General features: G+C 37.6%; 1 protein-coding gene across 2 annotated transcripts in view; it reads right to left on the minus strand.

Annotated features, from left to right (window-relative positions):
- STRN (striatin) overlaps window positions 1-24,317 on the minus strand; it is a 115,859-nt gene that overhangs the window by 30,957 nt on the left and 60,585 nt on the right. Inside the window, exons 6-10 of one of the 2 annotated variants that reach the window (XM_038397404.2) lie at window positions 14,629-14,764; window positions 11,169-11,304; window positions 4,343-4,453; window positions 1,951-2,037; window positions 1,238-1,381 (exon numbers count right to left, since the gene is read on the minus strand). In XM_038397404.2, coding sequence (XP_038253332.1) covers window positions 1,238-1,381; window positions 1,951-2,037; window positions 4,343-4,453; window positions 11,169-11,304; window positions 14,629-14,764 — 614 coding nt within the window. The remainder of the gene's footprint in view (window positions 1-1,237; window positions 1,382-1,950; window positions 2,038-4,342; window positions 4,454-11,168; window positions 11,305-14,628; window positions 14,765-24,317) is intronic. The other variant, XM_038397405.2, reaches the window with a different exon arrangement.

A 24,317-nucleotide genomic window follows, 5' to 3' on the forward strand; every position in this document is an offset into this window, starting at 1 on the left:
TGGATGTTAAACTGCTACATTTTCACTAATGAAAAAAAGTGACACTGACATGTTTTGGTTTTGCCTTTTTCATAAGCTAGTCAGATGCTCTCAATTACAAAATATACATTTTGAAAGAAAGTGAATGGGGAAAGCTCTCTCATTATGTTTTTGGCCACCAGTGAGGCACTTGTGGGATGATTGGAAATGCTCAACACACACAAAAATAATTCTGCCAAGTTTCAAAATGTTGCTAAGTTACCATTTTTCTTTTAAAAATCTCTCCCTAAGCATGTGGAAGGTTGAACTATTGTGCTCTGCAGTAGTTAAACCACATGGAACTCTTTTTCATCTGCATTCTTTTGTAATTTGGTCAATCTAATTTCTTATTATTTCAGGAAGAGATATGGATTAGCAGCCAAAATCATGTTTTGCTCATTTTTCTAGTCATATTTAGCAATCTTTTGGGCATACATCACAGCATGCCTCATATAAATTAACACATCAGAAAAGGCACTTTTATGCTTATTTTATTATTCTGTATATCATTAAAATAATTGAAATACTGAAGCTAAAACACTGCAATTAACAATTTATAAGTGTAGTGTTTGTGAAGGTAAGTGTTGTATACCGAATCAGAGACTGGGCACAGCATGTTAGGGCTTTCCGCCCTGACCCTAACTCACTGAAAATTTTAGATACAGACACCACTATAAAATTTAAGAAATGAGCAACCAACTTGAGCAAAAATTGCGGTCTGTCCTTCCTCTATGATTCTGGACCCAGTTACTGCATGTTTCCATGTTAGACACACCTTTTAGTTTAGCTGCAGTGTTTGTTCCTTATCACTGTACTCAAATATTATAAAATGCTACATGTCTTTTGTACAATCATATATAGGCAAAGGATGGTTTTGTGGTTAAGACCTGGGAGATCTGTGTTCTATACCTGACTCCGCCAAATTTCTAGTGTGAACATGGGCAAATGATTTAGGCCCTGACATAAAGCTCACAGAAACCCACTGCACTCTTTCCACTGACCACAAAAAATTTCAGATCAGGACTTTAAATCTCTCTCTGAATTTCCCTAGGGTGACGGAGAAAAGGGATAATGCTTATCTACCTATCTATGATGAGGCTAAATTAATATCTGTAAAGCGCTTTAAAACAGTATAAAAGATGTAAAGTGTTAGGTAATAATAATTATAAATATGCAAACATATACACATTTATATAAACATAAACAGACAAATACTTGCCTTCATCTGTTCTGTTTATCTCATGTTCAATAAGCCTTGAGCTACTCGGCCTAGAGGGTGATGCGACAGACGGTTGTAATGAAGGTAGGTCATCAACATCTCTCAAGTTTGCAAGCATGTCTTGCAGCTTTGACCTGTTGGGCCCTAACCGGGAAAAACAAAAGTGAAATGGCTTATGTAAACGTAATTCACAGCAATGCTATTTATCACATCAAATATGTTACAGCAAGACAAGCAACAATGGATCCCATCGTTGATATGACATTTCCTAATAAACATCAGTAATGAGCGCCTACTTTCAGCAGTAACTAACCTTTCAGCATGAAATGAACATTTTGAAAAAGAAAATGATGGAAGCAACTGACAATTTCCCCCCCCACTTTTATGAACTCACACTACTATTTGCATGAAAAAGTTAAATACCTTCAGTTGTCTCAGAACAACAAAATGACTGGTCAAACAAAATATTTTATTGCTTTCCAAGAACAATTGCAAACATTTGTGAAATATTTTAAAAATCTGTGCAGATGCTTTGTGCAGTATATTCTTTAAATAATTTGTGAATATTTTAAAATTATTTGTGCAGTAGTGTATATTTGTGATGCTACATAATCTACACAATTGTTATATTAAAAAAATAAATCAAACGGGATTCGCTGGCTTACTTCCTGAAGCTACATGTGGTGAAGACCCATGCCCTTCTTGACACTTACCTGTGCTTTGCGCCATCATTTTCCCACATCCCTGTTTTGACTGTTTTATATAGGATTGAGGCTGAAACATATCTTCGGTAGTTTTTCCTGTTGTAAGTTTAATTAAGAATGGGAAAATATCTTACCCATAGTCCATTATGGTTTTTCCTAGACCAGTAAATAATACAGCTATTTTTAAGTAGCTTTAACACAGAGGTGTATTCTAATATATGTATGATCTTATTACACTACTTCACAGGAATTTTTACTACAGCCTTGCAAAATCATTATAAATTTATTAGCCCAGCTACAAGTTCTATTTTTCCCACCCTTACCATAATGATAATAAAGAAACTAAGTAGTATTTTAGTTGTCTATTACAAAACATTACTTGAGTCAGGCAATGAGTGAATAGGATTTTGCAAGATTGTTTTAATACAGTATCTGATTTTCTAGAAAAACAGCATTTTACTGAACAGTTTTATCTCTGAATACTCATCTAGGATGAGATTAAAGTTATAAAACAGACTTGATACATCTCAATATTAAGGTGTTTAATTTTTTTTTCTTCCATTTCTTTCCTCGCTCCTTTCTTCTCTAAGATCATGAATGGGTGGTAAATAACAGGTGCAACGCCTCCAGATTTTTCTGCATTGATGCCCTTCCAACGATGGTTAGTCCATGGAAAGATGCTTAATTTCTGTAATTCTTGTTCTCCCGCAAATCAAACCTCCATCCAAAAACATGTTACTGTACATGTAACTATAATACCCTAATGAAATAGTGCAAGATGCCACACTGCAGTCTTGCATCAGGCACTTTGCTCATTAAACATATAAAGCAAAGTTCCAATGATAGCTGTGCCTAAATTAATCATTAATTACTATAGTTTGATAATCAGGATCTATACACCCAATATCTGATTGAGAAATATACTCATTTCTATTTATTTCTTAATTTAAATGTTTCTAGCAAGTTGGCTCATTAAAACTTTGGCCCTGGCACTGTATACTATATACATGTACTATGACATTAGAGACAAGAAGTTATTAAAATAATTTTTCTGTGTATTCCTATTGTATGAGAATCTCTATTTTAATTACGAAGAAATTCAGAATTTATTTGGTAAAACGATAACTGTTTTGTGGGGGAAGCTCAACTTCTTGCTATGCTTGCATTTTTTTGGATACCTCAATGGTACCTTAAATAATTGCAATCAAAGAATACACAATTCTTTCAAATGTCATTCATATCGGCATAGGAATCTAAAATACATACTGATTTGCTTAGAAAAAGTAATACTGTAGGTTTAGCCTCTACGTGCTATATTTGATACTATGATCTCAAAGCTAATATTTACTGAATCTACTAAATGCAGAAAGTAACAAAATGAGGCAACCTTGAAACAATAATGTAGAGGAGACAGCATCTTTTTGTATGATTTTGTACACATGCTGGAAGTGACAGTTCCTTTAAAATTAATAAGCATCTTCCCACAAAGGGAGGAGTAATGAAACATATCCTTCACATTTCCCCCTGAATTAGGTGCATCGTTTTTAAATTTCAACTATTTCCACAAGAGTTCTCAACACAGCTTTATGTCTGAAATAGTTATGATTTCAATTTTAAACATTTAATGTGACTCTGAAAGGTATATAAATACTTATTTTATTTAACAACACAGGTTTCACATAATGGATTTGTGTTTCAGGAGATATAACAGAGAAAAGTATGATGAACAGGGCTAGAAATTGTATGCCAGATACCCAACACTGCTGTTTGCTTGGAATCCAAATAGTACCTATGACAAATATAAACTCCACAGATAAAATGGTAGTTGATAAATAAGAACTGACTTAGAGGTTGTCAATAAGATTTATTTTCCATTTCGAGCCCTGCATAAGGAATTATGAGGACAGCATGACTTGCATGTTGTGAATATTAAGTACAAACAGGGGTAGAAATTAACTAACAGATACTAAAGAGTTGTTTGTTTTATTTACCAAACTCCAAAACAGGTCTTATAAAACTGGCATGTTTTCAAATGAGAGAGTTCTGACATTTTCTCAATTAAAATATACAGGAACATAAAGTCTCAAAACAATGCATTTAAATTTCATATGTCTATATATCACCAGTGGTTGCTACACAGACCATGTGCAGCATAATCACTTTGAATTTATCCAACACTAAACTGGTAAAAGTTATATCCCAATCAGCATCTTCCTACTTTCTCAGGCAACTGGATTGACTATCATTAATTTCAACCCCTGAGCACTGGTGAACAGGAAAGCAGTCAGGAGTGGCAAAGTAAAAGAGTAAGTAGTTTTAGGAAAACATTGAAAGAAAGATAGAATTAGGGGTGTGAAAGAGGTTGGGCTTATGATTTTAAGGTGCAATGTTTTCCACTTACTCTTCACCCCCTTTTTTCCCTTGCGCTCCTTTTTGTATTGTTCCTTGAGTTTGGTTATTACTCCCTGGTCCACATTCCAGGCTTCAGGCATGAGACACTGGTCTTCCTTTTCTAAATAAAGTAAAACAAACGAAACATCCTTTTTCAATAATATGTCACTAAATAGTTTTCACTGAAGGAGGTAGCAGCTGCTGTCAATCTTATTTATACCTTGTATTAAAAATACACAAATAGCAATGTGGTTGCAAATTCTGCGAGACTGCATTCTCACCCCTATTTTCACTTGCTCAGAATTGCTTAAAAAATCATTTTGTGATGAAATTTCAAATGCTTAATCTCTGAACCCAATAAGTGATCATTCATAGAACGATGTTTTTTGTTGTCATTTTTTGTTTTGTTTTTCCTCTTCTAACAAGGAGGTAATACTTTTACTGGTATCTGAAATACACATTACATTACTAATCTAACCTAGCACTTACAGCATGGATGCAGCATCTCTGGAGCTTACTTAGTCATATCCTACAATTTATACAAAAAAGTATTTTAAATTAAAGGGGGTTTTGTAACAGTTTACTTTACATTTCACCAGGGTTTTTACAAATAATTTTAGACATCAAAAGTGCATTCAATTTAACAAGAGGCTGGAAAAATTTGAGATATCACAGTCAGACAAAGGAAGCAGCACATCTAGTGTTGGAAGCCTGCATTTTATACCTAAACTCAACTGAACTTCTGCCATACTTGCAGTTAAGTCACCGATTCTCAGTTTCCCCTGTTGTACAACAGGGAAAACAACACTTACCCACTTTTGTAAACTCTTTTGAGATCCTCCAATGAAAGGTGATATGTAGGTACAAATATTAAAGACATTTACACAGCATACCAGAAGACTATATTTAGGCAGTTTACTATAACATACAACTCAGAGGTGAATAATACCATTTATGATTTATGTATTTTTACATTACAACTCTGGGATTTCCTTTAAAAAAATGTACTAAATTAAGGCTTTATTTTCCTCATTCAAATTTATCATGTTTCATCAATATTTAATATAAAGTTTATTCCTTAAGCCTAAAACTGGTAAAGTGTTCCTTCCTTTTAAAAAATTTAAGAAGTGGTGAATTATTCTCCTGATGGTTCAGAACAGATCATTTGGCTATGATTAATCTGTCATTTAAAGGGTTCTTCAGGGACTAATGTGCACGTTCAAAACTCGTATGAAAAGCATTTTCTTGTGTATATAGCGATAACTTATCTAGTTGCAAAATCTAACATTTAAATGAATAAAAACACTCAAGACCTTTCATGCTATGATTCAGTCAATAAGATTATGCGCATCTCAGTACAAAACTGTGGAAAGCAGGATTTCCAATTGAATGCAGACCACTTGATCTACAGCTATAATAGAACCCAAAACTGTATCTCCTTAAAATTTAGATTCAACTAACAAAAGCCAACCTACTTAAAAGTTAAGTGACATTTTTTTCTCAGTTAATGTGTGAAATGAAAGAGGCACATCCCAAAGTTAGAAATTCAATGTCAGATTTTTGTCAGTTAAAACAAACTATTAAAAAAGTTTGCCCAGGTAGCATTTTCTGTTTTAATTTTTTTTATTAAGCATAGTACCTAATTGATGGCCATTATAGTTGATGGTGTATTATTAAAATATTAGCAGCATGACAAATAAAAAAACAGTGAGGCCACTACAGGGAAGTAATGTAAGGAATGAATGATTACTGAAAGAAAATAAATGGTTGCTCACGCCTTTGGAAACCGTAGTCTACATTCTGCAGACATCACTCCAGACTATTCAGAAGTAATGCTGATAGCTGTATTCAGCTCTCTTTGGCCAACAAAATGATAGGTACAATACAACATGAAGGTAAGCAATGTCTGAGGCTGATAATCTAAAATCAGTGGTTATCAACCTTTCCAGGCTACTGTACAGACATGCCAACCCTGTGAAAAAACGCAGAAATTGGGCTTGTTTTTGACTTAATTGGTTTGTGAGTTGCTTGTTGGCTAGTTTTTAGCTTGTAGCGTGTTGCTTGTTTGGCTTGTAGCTTGTTGCTTCTTTGTTTTGACCAGCTCCTGGCAAGCAGGGGCAAGGGGAGGAGAGAGTCAGGGATGCACAGCAGGACCACCACAGTCCCAGACTGCACGCCAGGGGGGATCTAGTCACATAGAGTGTTGGGGTTCTTAGGGACTGGCTTGTTTTGGGCTCCTTTTGAAATGGATTTAGCTTGATTTTTGGCTTATTGTGAAAGTTGGGTGCTTATTTACCAAGTGAAGTTGGTAACTGCTATTATATTCCCTCTCAGGAATCTGATTGGTCTTATGTATCCCAGGTTCCACCTTAATTAAAAACTACCTGCTTACAAAATGAGACATAAGAATTAGGACCGTCAAGCAATTAAACAAAATCAATCGCAATCATCGCAATTAATCACACGATTAAACAATAATAGAATACCATTTATATTAATATTTTTGGATGTTCTTCACATTTTCAAATATATTGATTTCAATTACAACACAGAATACAAAGTGTACAGTGCTCACTTTATTTTTTATTATAAATATTTGCACTGTAAAAATAAAATAGTATTTCAATTAACTTAATACAAGTACTGTAGTGCAATCTCTTCATCATGAAAGTTGAACTTACAAATATAGAATTATGTACAAAAAATAACTGCATTCAAAAATAAAACAATGTAAAATTTTAGACCCTACAAGTCCATTCAGTCCTACTTCTTGTTCAGCCAATTGCTCAGACAAACAAGTTTGTTTACATCTGCAGGAGATAATGCTGCCTGCTTCTTGTTTGTAATGTCACCTGAAAGTGAGACCAGGCATTCGCATGACACTGTGGTAGCCAGCATTGCAAGATATTTACATGCCAGATTTTCTAAAGATTCATATGTCCCTTCATGCTTCAACCATCATTCCAGAGGACATATGTCCATGCTGAGGATGGATTCTGTTTGATAACGATCCAAAGCAGTGCAGACCAAGGCATGTTCATTTTCATCATCTGAGTCAGATGTCACCAGCAGAAGGCTGATTTTCTTTTTTGGTGGTTCGGGTTCTGTAGTTTCCGCATCGGAGTGTTGCTCTTTTAAGATGTCTGAAAGCATGCTCCACAGCCCATCCCTCTCAGATTTTGGAAGACATTTCAGATTCTTAAATCTTGGGTCAAGTGCTGTAGCTATCTTTAGAAATCTCACATTGGTACCTTCTTTGTGTTTTGTCAAATCTGCACTGAAAGGGTTCTTAAAACGAACAACATGCTGGGTCATCATCCGAGACTGCTATAACATGAAATATATGGCAGAATGTAGGTAAAACACAGAGCAGGAGACATACAATTCTCCCCCAAGGAGTTCAGTCACAATTTTAATTAATGATTTTTTTTTTAAATGAGCGTCATCAGCATGGTTGCATGTCCTCTGTAATGTGGCCAAAGCATGAAGGGGCATACAAATGTTTAGCATACCTGAGTCATAAATACCTTGCAATGCCAGCTACAAAAGCGCCATGCAAACGTCTATTCTCACTTTCAGGTGACATTGTAAATAAGAAGTGGGCAGCATTATATCCTGTAAATATAAACAAACTTGTTTCTCTTAGTGATTGGCTGCACAAGAAGTCGGACTCAGTGGACTTGTAGGCTCTAAAGTTCTACATTGTTTTGTTATGGAGTGCAGTGATGTAACCAAAAAAAAAATGTACATTTGTAAATTCCACTTTCATGATAAAGAGATTGCACTACAATACTTGTATGAGGTGAACTGAAAAATACTATTTCTTTTGTCATTTTTGTCATTTCTTCTTTTATAGCGCAAATACTTTTAAGAAAAACAATATAAAGCGAGCACTGTACACTTGTATTCTGTGTTGTAATTGAGATCAATACATTTGAAAATGTAGAACATCCAAAATATTTAATAAATTTCAATTGGTATTCTATTGTTTAACAGTGCGATTAATTGCGATTAATTTTTTTAATAATAATTAATTTTTTTCAGTTAATCACGTGAGTTAACTCTGATTAATCGACAGCCCTAATAAGAATACAAAAGTAGGTTAGCATCCTATTACTGAAAAATTGCTTACTTTCTCATTTTTACCATACAATTATAAAATAAATCAGGACCCCCCCCCGGTCGAGAAATACTGATATAGCATATAGAGTAGCATAAACAAGTCATTGTCTTTATGAAATTTTAGTTTGTACTGACTTCGGTAGTGCTTTTAGCCCATTGTAAAATTAAGCAACTATCTAGATGAGTTAACGTATCCCCTGGAAGACATCTGCATACCTTCAGGGGTACATGTACCCCCAGTGGAGAACCACTAATATAAATGGTTTCTTCACATCAACATGAGGTGAAGACATTAACACATCCATGGAGGAAGTATTTATAAATTCTAATAAACTGGAGGAGACTAACACATTGGACTTGGATAGAATTACTATACAAAAAACAGTGATCAAAGATGAGTCACTTCCATTGGTGACAGATTAATTCAGAAAACAAATAGCTGTGCTAAGAATTAATTATTTTTGGAACATCTTTGAAAATGGAGAAATATCAATAGTTAAAAAAAGTTCCTAGGGAAGAGGCTAAATTATTATGGGCCATCGATGGGCTAAGTCCTTTTGACCCATGTACAGAAGGTCTACTCTGTGGATCTTTCCCACATATATTGTGAGGGAGGGGAGAAGGAAGGTGCATCAGTTTCTCCACCGCAGATTTTTCCCTCATCTCCGCAAGTCTGGTGATTTGCTGGACGTAGAAGTTAAGAAGCAACCCCCTCATCAGCACTGGAGACATCCCCAGAAGTGTAATACAAAGGTAGAATAAAAATGGATCATGAAATATAAGCAGCATTACATTTAATGGCAGGGCAGGGTAGTTTTGTTTGTGGACAGCAGGCCACCATTTCTGAAATCAGGAGAGAAGTTTTAGCTGATCATGCTTTTCTTCCCCAGATTTGACATGGAATTTCTGCTCTACTTTGGGAAAAAAATGTTTAGAAATATGCAGGACATAGATGCCACAGTTGTCAGCGAACTACTTCAGACATTAATATTCTATGATATGCCTATGATAATACATGCAGGAAGTGTGTACCATACATCATATTTAATCCATTTTACAAAGCGGATTTTGAACTAGTATGAAAATGTTTTCTAGTTTAAAAATCACAGATCTGATCAACTCTAAAGGCTCTCAGAAGTAGTCAGTCATGGCATTCCATTGTACCTGTTTAATAAATTACTATTAAAAATGTTCAGTAAATTTTTGTTGTAAAAAAATGTACTGTTCAAAGCTAGAAAGCAATTTGTAAACAACTTTACCATCTGTTTTCCCCTACTTCCAATATATTAAGTTATAAGACATTATTACATTTAATTTTTAATTTAATTTAAATCAAATAAGTGTCTTAAATGAATTGATAAAGAATTTATAATGACATTGTGGCAGCTGATAATGACAGACTATTATAACTATGATTACAAGCTCTGATGTAAAGAACTGAAAACCTCCTTTGGATCCAATTTTACAAGGATTGAAAACATATAACTATATAAAGTAAATTATAAATTTCCATAACAAACATTTCTATTTTTTTTTTTTGGAAAGTAATTCTTTTATAAATCTGTACTGAGCTGTCATTAATGTTAAGAATTTATTGACCATCTTAAATTACACAGGACTGCTTACCGACAAACTCAACCTATTCACATTTCAGTGGCACAAGTGATAGATACAGTATGCTCAGAAAGCAGAAAAGATGAAGGCTTAATTATAAAAAAAGCAAATACCAGGATGCCTTTCAAGAACTATTTTTGGGGAAGCATCATTGGCCTTTTAATTACTTAAGAGAATTCTTGCAGCTGTATTTAAAGTAACTATTTAGGGTCCAATCCCAGGCCCAGTGATTTCAGTACATTGAGGGTTACTGCAAGCCCAAAGCGCAAGTAAAGCTTTCTTCTTCCCTGTGACCAGTTCATGAGTGGTGAGAGAATTAGAGATTTGCATTGGGCTATGAGGGGGGATTAGTGAGTTCATGACCTCCCACCAGCAGAGTTAACTGCAGCCTCTCAACCTTTTATATACTGGGCCAAATATCCTCAGAATCTATCAGCTTGGCATGCAGCTACTTTACGTAGCATGCTGGGGCTTAAATAATCAATTCTTCAAAGTAAACTAGGTTCTGATAATCTGGCTGCAAGATGTTAACTTGAACTACATATTACTAGACAATAGTTTATGAAATTCCCTTTCTAACTAAATAGGATTTAAATATATGCCTGCTATCTTTTCAAAGGGATTTGAGCAATAAAATAGACCAAACTGCTCAAATTGCTACCATTTGAAAGGAAAAAAAAATTAATTAAATCTGAATGACTTATACTGCTTTCTGTATTAAAGTGGGAGAAAGGGGAGAAGATTGAAAACCTCTCATTCACATTCACAATCTGACAAATCAACCGTTTATAGAGCTTCTATAATTTGGATAGATAGAAAAGGTACTGGAACTCTATAAAGATTATTTAAACTATATGTATTTGCATTATTATTTAAAATAGACAACTGAACAAAAGTGTGAATGTCTTAAGAGTCTGTGCATAAAGCTCTATACAGAAAAGTAACAATATCTCAGTCTCCCAGTAACAGGATCTCAGTCTACACCAAAGGATTTACAGTAGGGCTCCTTTAAAGATGTTGCGATCTTGGCAAAATATTGTTCAGTTTTTGTGCTTAACCTATTTTCTGTTTTTCTGGTGTGATCCACTAAGCTCCCTTACCCCAGTCAGTTCCATCTCCTGAACTTCTAGATTCTCCGTCTCCTTCATCTGATCCAACCAAGAAGTCAAACTCTTTCAAAGCTTCTTCTGTATCTCTGTCTTCACTGCTATCAGACACCACTCTTCTCCTCACCATCTAAATAAAAAGAAAAAAAGCTAAATTAAACTAAAAATACAACTTTGTACCTACCAGTACTATTTGCTTTCACACGTGTAACTAACCAAGTTAGAACAGAGGCAGGAAAAAAATTAAACATAGGGTTCCTCTATTTTAGCGGCGGGGGCAGGGAGGAAACAGGACAAAGTGAACACATTTGATTTATTCAAACAGGAAAGGAAAAGTCCTGTCTAAAACAACAATCTTTCTCATCCTAAATCAGTCAATACACAACCTTAACACAGTAAAGGCTATACTGGTATTTTACCAGGGATAGTCTACAAATGTAACAGTCTGTATTCCTACGTTCACCCTTTTCACAAAACTGATTTGTTCAGATCATCTTTGCTGGGCAAAATGGTGGTGACCTTGCCTATATGTTGCACATTTTACCATCACCATCTACGCTTTTGTCACTTCTAAATTGTATTTTCTTTGGTCACTTTAACACCATCTCAGTAATTTGTTAAAAAACAAAAAGTTCTAAGCTACACTAATTCATACTATACTTGTCAACCAAAATTTATTTTTCCTATAACAAAAGCAGATTGTCTAGGTTAAATTCATGTAATTAACCAGTGACTTAGGTTTGTTATTGGTTTCAGAGTAGCAGCCGTGTTAGTCTGTATTCGCAAAAAGAAAAGGAGTACTTGTGGCACCGTGTTATTGTAAATTATAATGGTGTCTATTTCAATGAAAAACTGCTTTTGAGTAGTACTTATTTCACTTAGGCCTGATGGATACTAAAAAATTAGGTTGGCATAACTACGTGAAAAATCCACACCACCGAGTGGCATAGTTAAGCCGATCTAAGCAGTAGTACAATGATACTCAATAGGCAGCCTCCGAGCCAAATGTGTTCCACCAAGGCTTCCTGTGCGGCCCACCAGACCCCCTTAAAAAATGTTTATAATTAAATTCATGAATAGATGTGCTGCCTACCATTTGCCTATGACTTCCTATTTGCCAGAGATAAAAACAAAGATGACATTGTGAACCATGTGAAGCCAGTTTCCCTGCCTAATTTTATGGCAGTGGGAAGACTGGAGATAAATTACAAGGATTGTCTGTCAGAACTGCTTTATGATTTTAAAAATGCCAAATACACGTCTCTTAAAGAGGCTGAATTAAGCGATTTAAATGACATTGCCCAGCTATCACTGTCAGATTTTATGATGGTGAAATTTTCAAGGAAGAATTTTTGTGCTTAATACCATTAGAAACATACACCCAGGAGAGATCATTTTTGCAAAGGTAAAAGGCTTATTGAAAAGAATTTTTTAGATCTGCAGAAAGTAAATTTGCTTGTTACAGATGGCAATCCCTTGATGACAGGGAAAGGGCATTTATTTGTACTTCCAAAGTCAATCACCATTGTACCATCAAACAACTAATTGTTCCGTTATTTTAAAATTATATTTAAATACCACTGATTAGACAAACATGATTTATTAAGACAACATTTTCAGATATTTTCATTTGATCAATTGTAACCTTACCATACATTGTATACTCAAAGGGAAGTTTAGTCATTTTATAGTAGTAGGATTCTGTGTTTGTATTTTATATAATTTAGAATGAAAGATAAAGAATAATAATGTAGCATGTATTAAATGTATTAGTGTATGATTTGATCATATCCTGCCAGCCAACCTTTTTGAATAGCAGAAAGAAATGGCCGAATGGGTCACTGGTAAAGATACATCAGCCAGAATCTGTCTGTGCTGATTTCAAGGCAGTGACAGACCTTTGAGGGTCACCAATTTGTGATAGATTTAGCATTTTAAAATAAGTAAAAGAATGCCATGATTGTTTTCTTTTGCATTGCAACTTGATGTTCCTGTTCAAAATGTTCTGTGTAAATTAATTTTGTTTTGTGTGTGAATGAGGAATGTGTCTGTTAAGAGAGAAGTGTAAAGGACATCACCGAGCCAGATGGTCTAGGGAGGAACCGTAGACAGACGCAAGGGCGCCAAGAAGCTGCAACACGCCCCTATTAAAATGTCAAAGGAGGGCAGACTCTAAAAATGAGACAGGCACCTATCAATGGGGACAAGATAGCTGTAATCACAACCAGCATAGAATAACTCCCTGAAGAACTTAATAAAAGAAAACAAGCACTCATCAAACAACAATTGATTACATGATGGTGCAAAACTCATTAGTCCCAATGAAGGAAAATCACTATATAAACAGGGTGCCTTGCCATGAAACTTTGGGTTCATCCTGCTAAGACTACCCCGGAGCATCGTGTTGCGATCGACGGAACCCGGCTCCTCCCTACTGGTGATCAACCTAGCTGGCCACTAGATTGATCTGGACTGGTAACTATAACATCGACTGGTGGGACAGTGTGTGTGGTGTGATTGAATGCATATGCCAATTGTTGCATCTTCAATAAACACGGCATATTGCCTTTCCCCCTGAAAAAGATCCCGTGTGCTTCTTATAAGCATAACAATTTGACAAAACAAAAAGGGATTGGGTTAAATAATAGGGTTGGGTTTATTCATATATTACAGGTACATTTACTTTAAAATTCTCTATAAGCTGCTTAAAAATGAAATGTAATAAGTTTTGGAAAACTGCAAAAAGCATTAGTTTAAAAGTTTTAAGCAAATATTTCACATCAAATGGATTTCTGATTTAGAATGACAGATTATACTTCTCAACACCAGAAGAAGGCAGAATAGAATTCTAGAATATCAGCATTGGAAGGGACCTCAGGAGATCATCAGCCCCCTGCTCAAAGCAGGACCAATCGCCAATTTTTGCCCCAGATCCCTGGATGGCCCCCTCAAGGATTGAATTCACAACTCCAGATTTAGCAGGCCAATACCCAAACCACTGAGCTATTCCCTCCTCCAATTAGAAGGTGTGTGGTTCCTAAAAAATAAAATTGATCAGATGCTCATTAAAAATAATTAGGTTCACAAACTTCTGGATTCATACAGAATAGGAGGTGGCAGGAGGTTGTTTTTTTTTTTAATAAAACTAACAGAATAAACCAAAAAAAGAGTAAAAAATAATATTTGGGGATAATATTCAGGCTCCAAGTAGGCACGCTTATTTTGCGCACACAAATTCAGAAGTGCATATCTTACACTTCCAATCTTGCACACCCAACTAGGCAGATATACATTTAGTCATATATGGGGTGTGTTTAATAATTTGCATGGGGCACACGCAGATGCACATGTATAAGGGACAGAATCAGTCCGTTTACTTTTCCTTAATCTCACACTTCCCTTTTACTTTTCTGTTCACCACAAGTTTTTCAACAATGAGATTTTTTTGACCCACCGTTGAGGTATCAATCATTGTTTTCTCTCTTCTTTCAATATCTTCATCCTCATCTTCATCACTGAAATCTGAAGCTGCATTTTCAAGAAATTTGAAGGTCTCTAGCAGAGAGGCAGAGTCTGTCAATTCTGGTTTCCTAGATAAAAAGCATATTTTGAATAAAGAAGAGCAAAAACAAAAACAAAAATTTGCATTCATCAATCTGGTTTTGTTCCGCAATGGCCAATGCTCTGCAAGATAAAAATAAGTCAGTTGGTAAAATTGGACAACGAGTATATGTAATTATATTTGTGGGCAAACAATATAATATTAATGTTGAGTCCTTTTTCTCTCTCTCTCTCTTTTTTTTTTTTTTTTTTTTAAAACCACCCTGTAATTATTTCTTGCTCAGCTGCAATTCCCAACTTAGCTGCTTCAATCTTCTGAAGTATTTTAGAACAGTTTCCAGCTGGATCCATATCACAAAACACCACCACAACTGGCACCCTTCTTGGCAGCTGCAGTAGAGAGCAAAAGGACTGACTGAGCCAAGACAACCAAGCTAGCTTTCATGCATTCACAGGGGCACAGTAATCTGACAGAGCAGAATATGACTTCACTGCTGCCTGTGATGCCCCCATCTTGCTGGGAAACAGAATGCTTCAGACCCATCAATCATGCACCTTTGATGAGTACTACATTTGTTACTGTAAAACAGTTCAATGGGAAAAAAATCCGTTTAAGACTAAATTATGTACTAAGGGCTCTAAAGAGCAGTTAAGATTTAACAAAATATAATTTTGCTAACATTACTTTTGTCAATTCTGGCAGAAATCCAGAAAATGTCTCTGGAACAGGAAGAGTTGGTATGTCAACAACTGTTAAGAGAAAGAATCCAAGCTAGACCATGTGACCATTAATCAAGGTAATATTGATGAACATACAGTTCAGTAAAAGAGATCCTAACAATAAACACAATTAGTGAATCAGTACTTCAAACTCCTAGGATGAATAAGAATCCATAAAACTAAATCAGTCTAACGCTACTCGCACTGGGACAGAACTTTGAACAAAGATTCTGGTAGGATAGCTAAATACAGATGGAAACAAGTGGAAAAATCTCCAAACCCCAGAGATATACAGAGAAATGAAGCTTCACCTTGCTGACATGTTTTCTCCGCCTTGGGCTCTGGGAGATTTGGCAAACATTAACTCCTAATGCTTTTACTGGTGGTATTCTTGCCTTTTGGCAAATCACAAATATCTAATATTTTTACTTGCTATTACAAGTGATGTCTAAAAATACTGTTAACTGAAAAATACGAGAGAAAACTTATTCATATTTTAGTTTGTTTATATTGTGCATTTGACAGCACTTTGTGTAAAGTCAGTTTCAAGGTTTACCCTGTTTAGTCAGCTTCCTTTACGGTTCGTATGGGCCTTCACAAAGCAACAGGAAAGTGAAAATCATTAAAAATTATGAGTATGTGATTTGAAGAAAACCGACAGGACTACTCAAGGATAAGAGTAGTAACTAAAATTACTTTTAACTCAATAAAAAAAAAATCAAATAGATTTTAACTTTACATTACCAATTATACTAGAATACCAAAAGAAAAAGCTATAAATAATTGAAAATGAAACCCATTGTTGAAAGTTGGTTGATGTGTGAAGCGTAATCTTGATAATGATAAAACGCCGAACAGCAGGATAATGACAGAAGCAGCTGTAGGGACTGCTGAGTTAAGCGGTAGGGGGAAAAACAGGACTCAGCTGAGGGCACCCTTCCCTATAGCACCCTTACGGGGAAATTCCTAGCACACACATTGAGGGCAAGAGGACCAAGTGGTACAATATGCTTTTTTAATGATTTCAGATTTGGGAAATATCTGAACTCACTCCTTTTTGGAATAGAGAGCATAATTACCCTCACAGAACTCCCAATCCTCTTTGAGATAATGTAGAGTATACACCCCCACCTCAATTCTGTTCTATGAGAAGTACTCCAGAGATATCATTTAAAGCTCTCACTGATATGACTGGTCTCACCATACCAGGCAATCAACTTCAATTCCTGCCCTGAATTGTTGTTCCAGCAAAAATTTTGGCTTGGGAGCCAGTAGTTGGTCAAAACCTTCAAACATAAGGCATTAGTCCAAAATGTATAATGCTCATTTGGCTTTCAAGGTCTAAAATTTAGGAGCTGGTTCAAATACAGTAAACTGTAAAATATGGGGCAATAAAGTTTAACTCACTGTTTTGAATGATGATGCCACTAAGAGCATATCGAATTTTCTTTGCTGCTTCTAACATGACCCATAATATTTTATAATTTAAAATTAAATTATTGAAATTAGTTAATATTATATTGAAGACAGTTATTGTCTTTATGACACCTCAGATCTTTTAATTACTGGGGCCTTCCTCCCTCCTTGAATCTTTCAGTTGCTTTGCTCTCCCTCCCACAAGGAAAGAGGTTAGTTCCTTCTCAGAGACTCTTGTCCGTGACTAACAGTATCAAAGACCAAAGACAGGTAGTCTTAAATAAAAGCAGACTTTATTGGTAAATTACAGAAACAGAGAAAATTCACAAAATAAAATAGTTAAATACAGGCTCACCTTAGACTAAAAAATGTTTAAGCAGGCCAATACAGAAAAAGTCTGTGTCTGACCCACAGTTTCGAAGACCTCATCTAGAGCACCAGAAAGGCTTCACATGACCCAGGGTAGAGAGAGGGGTGGGAGAGTGTGTTTTAGCAAAATCCCATCTCCTACTTACAGAAAATACAGCTTTTTGTTCTCCCCAAGGCCTGCTTTGGGCCTCATATATATGTTACATCACTTTCCTAAGCTAGTTTTTGTTGACTCGTCTCGTCCTACCAACAAAATCTGTTCAAATGTGAGGCCATAGTATCTTTAAAAACTCCCTTCTTATGGTATGAAAGTTCTTTCAAGCCTGCCAAAATCTTAGTTGAGCTGTGTCTCAGACTGAGTACAGAAAACACATGCATACATATCAATTAGCTTATTTTTTTCTATGACTAATGACTAAACATTTTGAAGAATTTTCATTACCATGCAGAGAGCCAAGCCCTTTATAATGCAGCATAACTGAAAATATGGAAATACATGTCACCAAATAAAACTGTAGAACTGCTTTAATATAATTTTTACCTTGTGTATAAATTTATGACAGGCTAGACAGTCTGTCACAATCTCTTTGAAACTTCTAATGAATTGACACACACTATACAAGAAACAATGCAATGCAAACTAAAAGTAGGAAGTAATACTTACAAAATGGTTTGGATGTAAACTGCAAGTTTACTGACTGAAGAAGCTATCAGCCCATATAATTATGTCCCAACAAATGTACATGAAAAGATAAGGCCACTTGAGTACCCAGATCACTATACCACACCACAAACAATTTTTGTAAAAAATAATTGGGTAACATTTAAAAGTTACTTCCCTATTCATCTCTCTCCTCTTCTCTGCTTTCCTCTCCCCTATTTATTAACTTTTTTTTCGTCTCTTCCTCTTCACTCCAGAAGTGCCTTGTAGAGGTTTCCAAAAACAAGGTACCAGTCCTGGTCACAGATGTGTGGCAGTGGAATGAGAGGGGCTTCTAAAGTGAAGCTGTTGTCACTGGCCCGAGTGTCTTCATTGGATCAATAAGAGTGGGACTTCAAAGAACACGGTAAGGTATTGCTTATTGTTTGAAGCATTACTCCTAATGATCAGCTAAAGCCAACTGGCCCAGTAGGTTTCCTTCAGAAGCCCTGTTTAAACTCATCTGGTGAGAGTGTCTGGGTGTGGCAAAAACAGCTGTTTTTGAAGCCCCACTCAAGTCAAAGCAAGAGAGAGATAGGAATTGAGGAAAGGAGGGGAATAAAATGATTTTTTTAGAAATAAAAAATAGTTTTTCAGTGTTACAATTGTTTTTATTTACCATTTGTGTCAAATTCACACACTATTTTGGAATTATTTCCTTCTTCCAATTAAATTCAGGGGTTTAATTTTTTTTTCTTCAATAAACCATTTTATAAGCAAGCTAACACACACTATGCATGTTCATCAGCCAGTACAGAAAGAGCAGGTTTATTAAATGTGTAAGTGCTAAGAGGATTTATGGATGCAGGAATTACTCAGGTATTCTGCCTTTTGGAGTAGAAAGACATTTAGTTGCTTAAGTCTTGGTTGGAATGGTTTATTTTACTCCAGAAAATAATTAAGCATTTTTCCATGACCCTGATTTACTCTCCTGACGTTAGAGAGCAGATTCCATGACAGTTTTCACTTGAGTTTATTTTGCTCATGTGTAAGATGTGAAACAGAAATCAGCCTTATTAAAATAAAAAGGCGCAGATCCAGTTTGAGATTAGGGAGAGATTACAGCCCAATTAGCCTTCACCTTTAAAAAGTGATTTTTTTAACAAAATGTTAGAACTCTTGGAATGAGTTTCAACTGGCCATTTAAATACAGTTTCTCATCTTTGAGCCCCTTTATCAAGTCCTCAGTATCATAAATTATCTATTTTGTTATTAAACATTTTATTCCTTTATTTCACCAGTTTTATTCTATATGTTTATTCTTCTGTCACTAATAAAAATATATCCTCAAAAAGAAATTCATTTGGACTACTTAGGATTCAGTTAAGGGGTAAAGTGATTAAAAATGAGATTTAAGGAGTAAGCTAAAGATACTTAAATACTTTCATGTTGCACAAGGCTACACATGACATTTTAGTGAGGCAGTTTCCATATTTTTTGTTCAATGATATAAAACATTTGATGTGGGAAAAGCACCCATTCCGTTCACTGCAGGCACTGGAAATTTCAAATGTTAATAGAAAGTTATGTTTAGTATCTGTTTCTGAGTGCATTCATGCTGAGAAGGTGTACTTATCTTCCGTAATGCAAGTGGGTTGATCTGAAGAAAGTGAACATAGCTCCCCTTTTAAATGCCATAAACATGTGGGAACAGGACTATCAAAATAATGTTTTCATAAATGGAATCAAAATCTTCCAGGAAGCATTCCAAATTCACATGATGTTCTTGAGTGTTAAAGTGTTCATGAGGATCTGTACATTAGCAGATATACAGGAATGTGTAAAAAGACAAATATTCAGCCATATGACTACTGGCTACTAATATACTATACTATGAGCAGGAAAAAAAAAACAACTTTAGCTCCTGACTTAAATGATTTTCAGACAATTGGAGCAAATTGAGCATGGTGCTCCAAAAATACTGTCCAGCCAATCTACTGGAAATCCAACATCAACATCTGAAAAGTTGAGACTATTCAGACTTAAAACAATTTTCTGAAGTAGTTAGAAATTCACAGATCTTCAGTTAAGCATTTCAGTCTATGAGAAAAGAGTCACAGTCTTCACAGTACTACCACAGTAGCAGCTCTGTCTACTGCTACCCTCGTCCTCCCCACATAGGAACACTGAGATGAATCAAAACAGCCTCCTAACACAGTCACCACAAGCTTCTTCATGGAAATCTTCCCATTTTCCAGAGATGTAGCATTTACGGCCAGCACTATAGCACTGAACATTAGAATGCTGGTACTCCTTAGGAAATTCTGCACTAAAAAATTAAAAATCCTGAGCAAAAAAATAATTCTGAGCACAATATTTTAAAATTCTGCAAAATTTTGAAAATGTTATTTGTCAATAAATAAATGTGGAAGCTCCAGCATAGCAGTGGAAAGCACAGGCTACTGGCTGCACGAAGGTGGTTAGGGTTCAGCAGAGAGTCTGGGTACTGGGGGAGTGGGGTTTGGTGGGGTGGGAGGTCCAGGTGCAGTTGGTTGGGGCAGTGGGGTTGAGGGCCTCATCAGGGTGGGGCTTGTTGGGGTGGGGGTTCAAGTGCGGGTCCAGATGCAGAGGGGGTGGGGATCGTGGTAGGGGGGCAGGGCTCAAGAGGGAGTCTGGGTGCAGAGGGGTGAGGTTTGGCAGGGAGGTCTGGGTATGGGGGGGTCTGGATGCTTAGGGGATGGGCAGAGGGGGAGCAGCTCCCCATACAATGACCTCTCCCCCCGCAGCTGAGGAGCAATGGGGGCAGGAAGTGGAATGGGGGAAAGCATGTGGAGATTTCTGCAGCTGGGGAAGATTCTGGGGGTGGGTCTGACGGGGCCCCAACCACTCCTAGCAGGGGAAGAGCAAGTCTCATCTTTCCCCCTCCCCAGCCCATCTGGGACTAGTAGCTGAGCCCAACATAAGATAGGAGCCACCTGCTGGGGAATCCCCTGCCCCCCCATGGTGATTTATCTCTGCTGGCTGCTCCAGACACCCAAACCGACATGCCTGCGCTGCGGCTTCCCTTTGTTTCTCCACCAATTTCTGTGGGCAAGCAAAGAAATCTGCAGGGGCCATGAAGTTTACACATACGCAGTAGCGCAGAATTCCCCCGGAGTAAATGCTGGCCATGAACATAGGTCAGGTGAGATATGGTATAATGGATGCATGCACAACAGGCAAAAGAATTTTTCCCTCTTTAAAAACAAAAACCCTAAAAAATAAAGTGAGGACATTGTTGAGAGGAGAAGAGTATCCTCCTTTCCTCCCAGAAACCTGACATCTGGACAGTTTGATTTCATGCAGGGACAAGGGAAAACGACAGGGTTTATCCGAACAACAGTAAGAGGTAGAGGACAGGAGGTAGAGGACAGGAGGGAAATGAGAGATGTATGTCTATATGGTGGAAGGCAGTGGACTAGTAGTGCTGAGAGAGGCTGAGGTAGCAACAGCAATTGCTGCACTTGGTACAATGGTCTTACCTAAGATACTGTGCCAGAAGCAGGCAGTATAAAAGCATCACATGTGATCCTCTTTCTGGGGACCACCTCGAAGTGCAAAATTGGACTGGCATTTCTCAGACAGATTCATTCACCACTGGCATGTAGGCAAGTCCTTTTATTAAACCTTGACTGCCATCATGGTGGATTGATTTAAATCATGATTTAAAAGCATCAAGTGGAAAGCCTAGATTTAAATAATCAATTTTAAAATCAAATTGTACTACTGTTATTTTCTAAGAAAGGTACACGCTCATTGGCTGATAAAACCATAAAATACATGGACATGCAATAAAACAGAGCCTTTATGCTAGATTTGATACATCATTTTGCTATCTCGGAGGCATACATTTATTTATATATATATTTGTTTAAGCAATTATATAGATTAATATTTTCAGATTCATATTAACTGTACATTTTCAGTATGTTAGAAAATGTTGAGTGATATACTGCTTATTTAAAGATGCAGACTCACAGAAATGTAGCAATGGAAGAGACCCTGAGAGGTCACCAAGTCTAGCCCCCTCTGCTGAGGCAGGACCAAGTAAATCTAGACCAGGGGTCAGCAACTTTCAGAAGTGGTGTGCCGAGTCTTCATTTATTCACTTTAATTTAAGGTTTTGCGTGCCAGTATACAGTTTAACGTATTTTAGAAGGTCTCTCGCTATCAGTCTATATATTATATAACTAAACTATTGTCGTATGTAAAGTAAACAAGGTTTTCAAAATGTTTAAGAAGCTTCATTTAAAATTAAAATTAAAATTAAAATGCTGATCTTACGCCGCCGGCCCGCTCAGCCTGCTGCCAGCCTGGAGTTCCGTTCACCTAGACCAGCAGCAGGCTGAGCGGGGCTGGCGGCCGGGACCCCAGACTAGCATGAGCAGCTCAGCCCACTGCCAGTCTGTGGTTCTGTCCGCCGGCTCCTGCCAGCCAGGGTCCCGGCTACTGGCCCTGCTCAGCCCGCTGCCAGCGTGGGATCCCGGCCCTGCCCACATACAGTGGGTACCTACCATCTCCCTGGTTCTAACCCATTCTCTTCTCTCTCTCTGCACTGGAGCTCAGGGTGGGAGGGCACTGAGCACAGGGCTGGGGGTGAAGGAGCAGGCTGGGGTTTGGGGTGTAGGGTCTGGCCAGGAGCTAAAATGAGGGAGGGGGCTCAGGGTTGGGGCAGGAGGTTTGGGTGTGGAGTGCTTACCTGGGCAGCTCCCATTTGGCGTGAGGGGTGCAGGCAGGAATGTGTGTGTGGGTGTGGGGGGGAGGATGTGTGTGTGCAGGAGCTCCCGTTTGGTGCTCAGGGTGTGGGTGAGTATGTGGGGGGGTGCAAGAGTCAGGGCATGGGCTGTGGGGGGGCTGGAGTAAAGGCTGGGGTCATGGAGGGGTGCAGGGGTCAGGGCAGAGGGCTGGGCGTGTGTGTGTGAGGGGGGTGCCAGGATCAGGGCAGAGAGCTGCGGGGGGTGAAGAGGGTGCAGCGGTCAGGGCAGAGGGCTGGGGGTGTGGGCTAGGGTCCTGGGGGTGCTCCCAGCCCCCTGCCTAGAGTGGCTCACGGCAGGGGGCTGGAGGGGATATGCCCCGATTCCGCCCCCTTCCCCCAGGCCCCGTCCCCACCTCTTCTCCGCCTCCTCCCTGGAGCAGCGAGAGCGCTGCAGCTCCGCTTCTCCCCCTCCCCTGCAAGGGCCATCAGCTGATCAGCGGCAGGGAGGGAGGGAGGGAGGGAGGGAGGGAGGAGGAGGAGGGGCAGGAACCCAGCACAGCAGGGGAGGGGGGACCTTGCCTGCCATGCAACAGCAGCCAGCAGGACCAAGCTTCTTCACCTTGCCCCTGCGGGGGAGTGGAGGGGGGGGGGCGGCGGCAGGAGAAGAGCTGGCTGGGGCTGGCAGGATTTTTAATGACACGCTGCTGCCTGCCGGGGTCCCAGCCTGGGTTCAGCAGCGGGCTGAGCGGGGCCGGCGGCTGGGACCCTGCAGGCAGCAGCGTGCCATTAAAAATCGGCTCGCGTGCCATCTTTGGCATGCCTGCCATAGGTTGCTGACCCCTGATCTAGACCATCCCTGACAGGTGTTTATCCAAACTGTTCTTTTCCTTTACTAGACAATTAACTTTTTGGTCATGATTTGTGTCGAGCTGTATAAGGATGATAATTGGAATTTAAACACACAAAACAGCATATAAAATTTATTTTTTATTAACCAGAACAATCTTAAATCTTAAAACAATCTAAATGATGTATATGATTAATATGCTTAAGTGAAAGTGACTGGAACGCAAGTCCCTACTTGCCTAAGACTCTTGAAAATGAGTTACTTAGACTGATTTATTGTGCCATGTTAATAAAGCTTGACCTCAAAAGCTAGAAACAGGAGGGACACCTTTCTTTTTACAGGAAAGCAGCCTTTAATTCAGTTTTTGATAGAGGCTCATTGATTCAGCACATTTTTTTTATTTAGATGGTTTTAAGAGAATATAGTAAGTTTAGGCCTCAACATATTTTTTATTAAATTCAGATTTCTTTTTAAGCAGGTTTAAAAACAAAGAATTTAAAAAATATTAAAAATTCGGTATTTTCATAAAAAATGGCTTTTTATCCACTTGGATTACAAATCAATTATTTATGTGTACTTTTACTGTAACATTATTACATAATAGAAAGGTAGCCTAGACATGTTCAAGTCCTGAGAAAAGTTATAAGTGATCACATTACAGAAGCCCCGTTAGCATTGAATCTTATCTGACTGTATTGAAGGTCTACATTTCACTGGCTAATAGGTCTTCACTTGGCATCCTCCAGTTTTGTACTACCTTTCCTACAGTATTAATTTACTACAAACTGAAATGGTATTAGCTAATTACTAACAACTTACATTCCAATAATAATAAAAGACAAATGGAAAATGTAA

This window comes from Dermochelys coriacea, chromosome 3, assembly GCF_009764565.3.
Source record: "Dermochelys coriacea isolate rDerCor1 chromosome 3, rDerCor1.pri.v4, whole genome shotgun sequence".
NCBI lineage: Eukaryota > Metazoa > Chordata > Testudines > Dermochelyidae > Dermochelys > Dermochelys coriacea.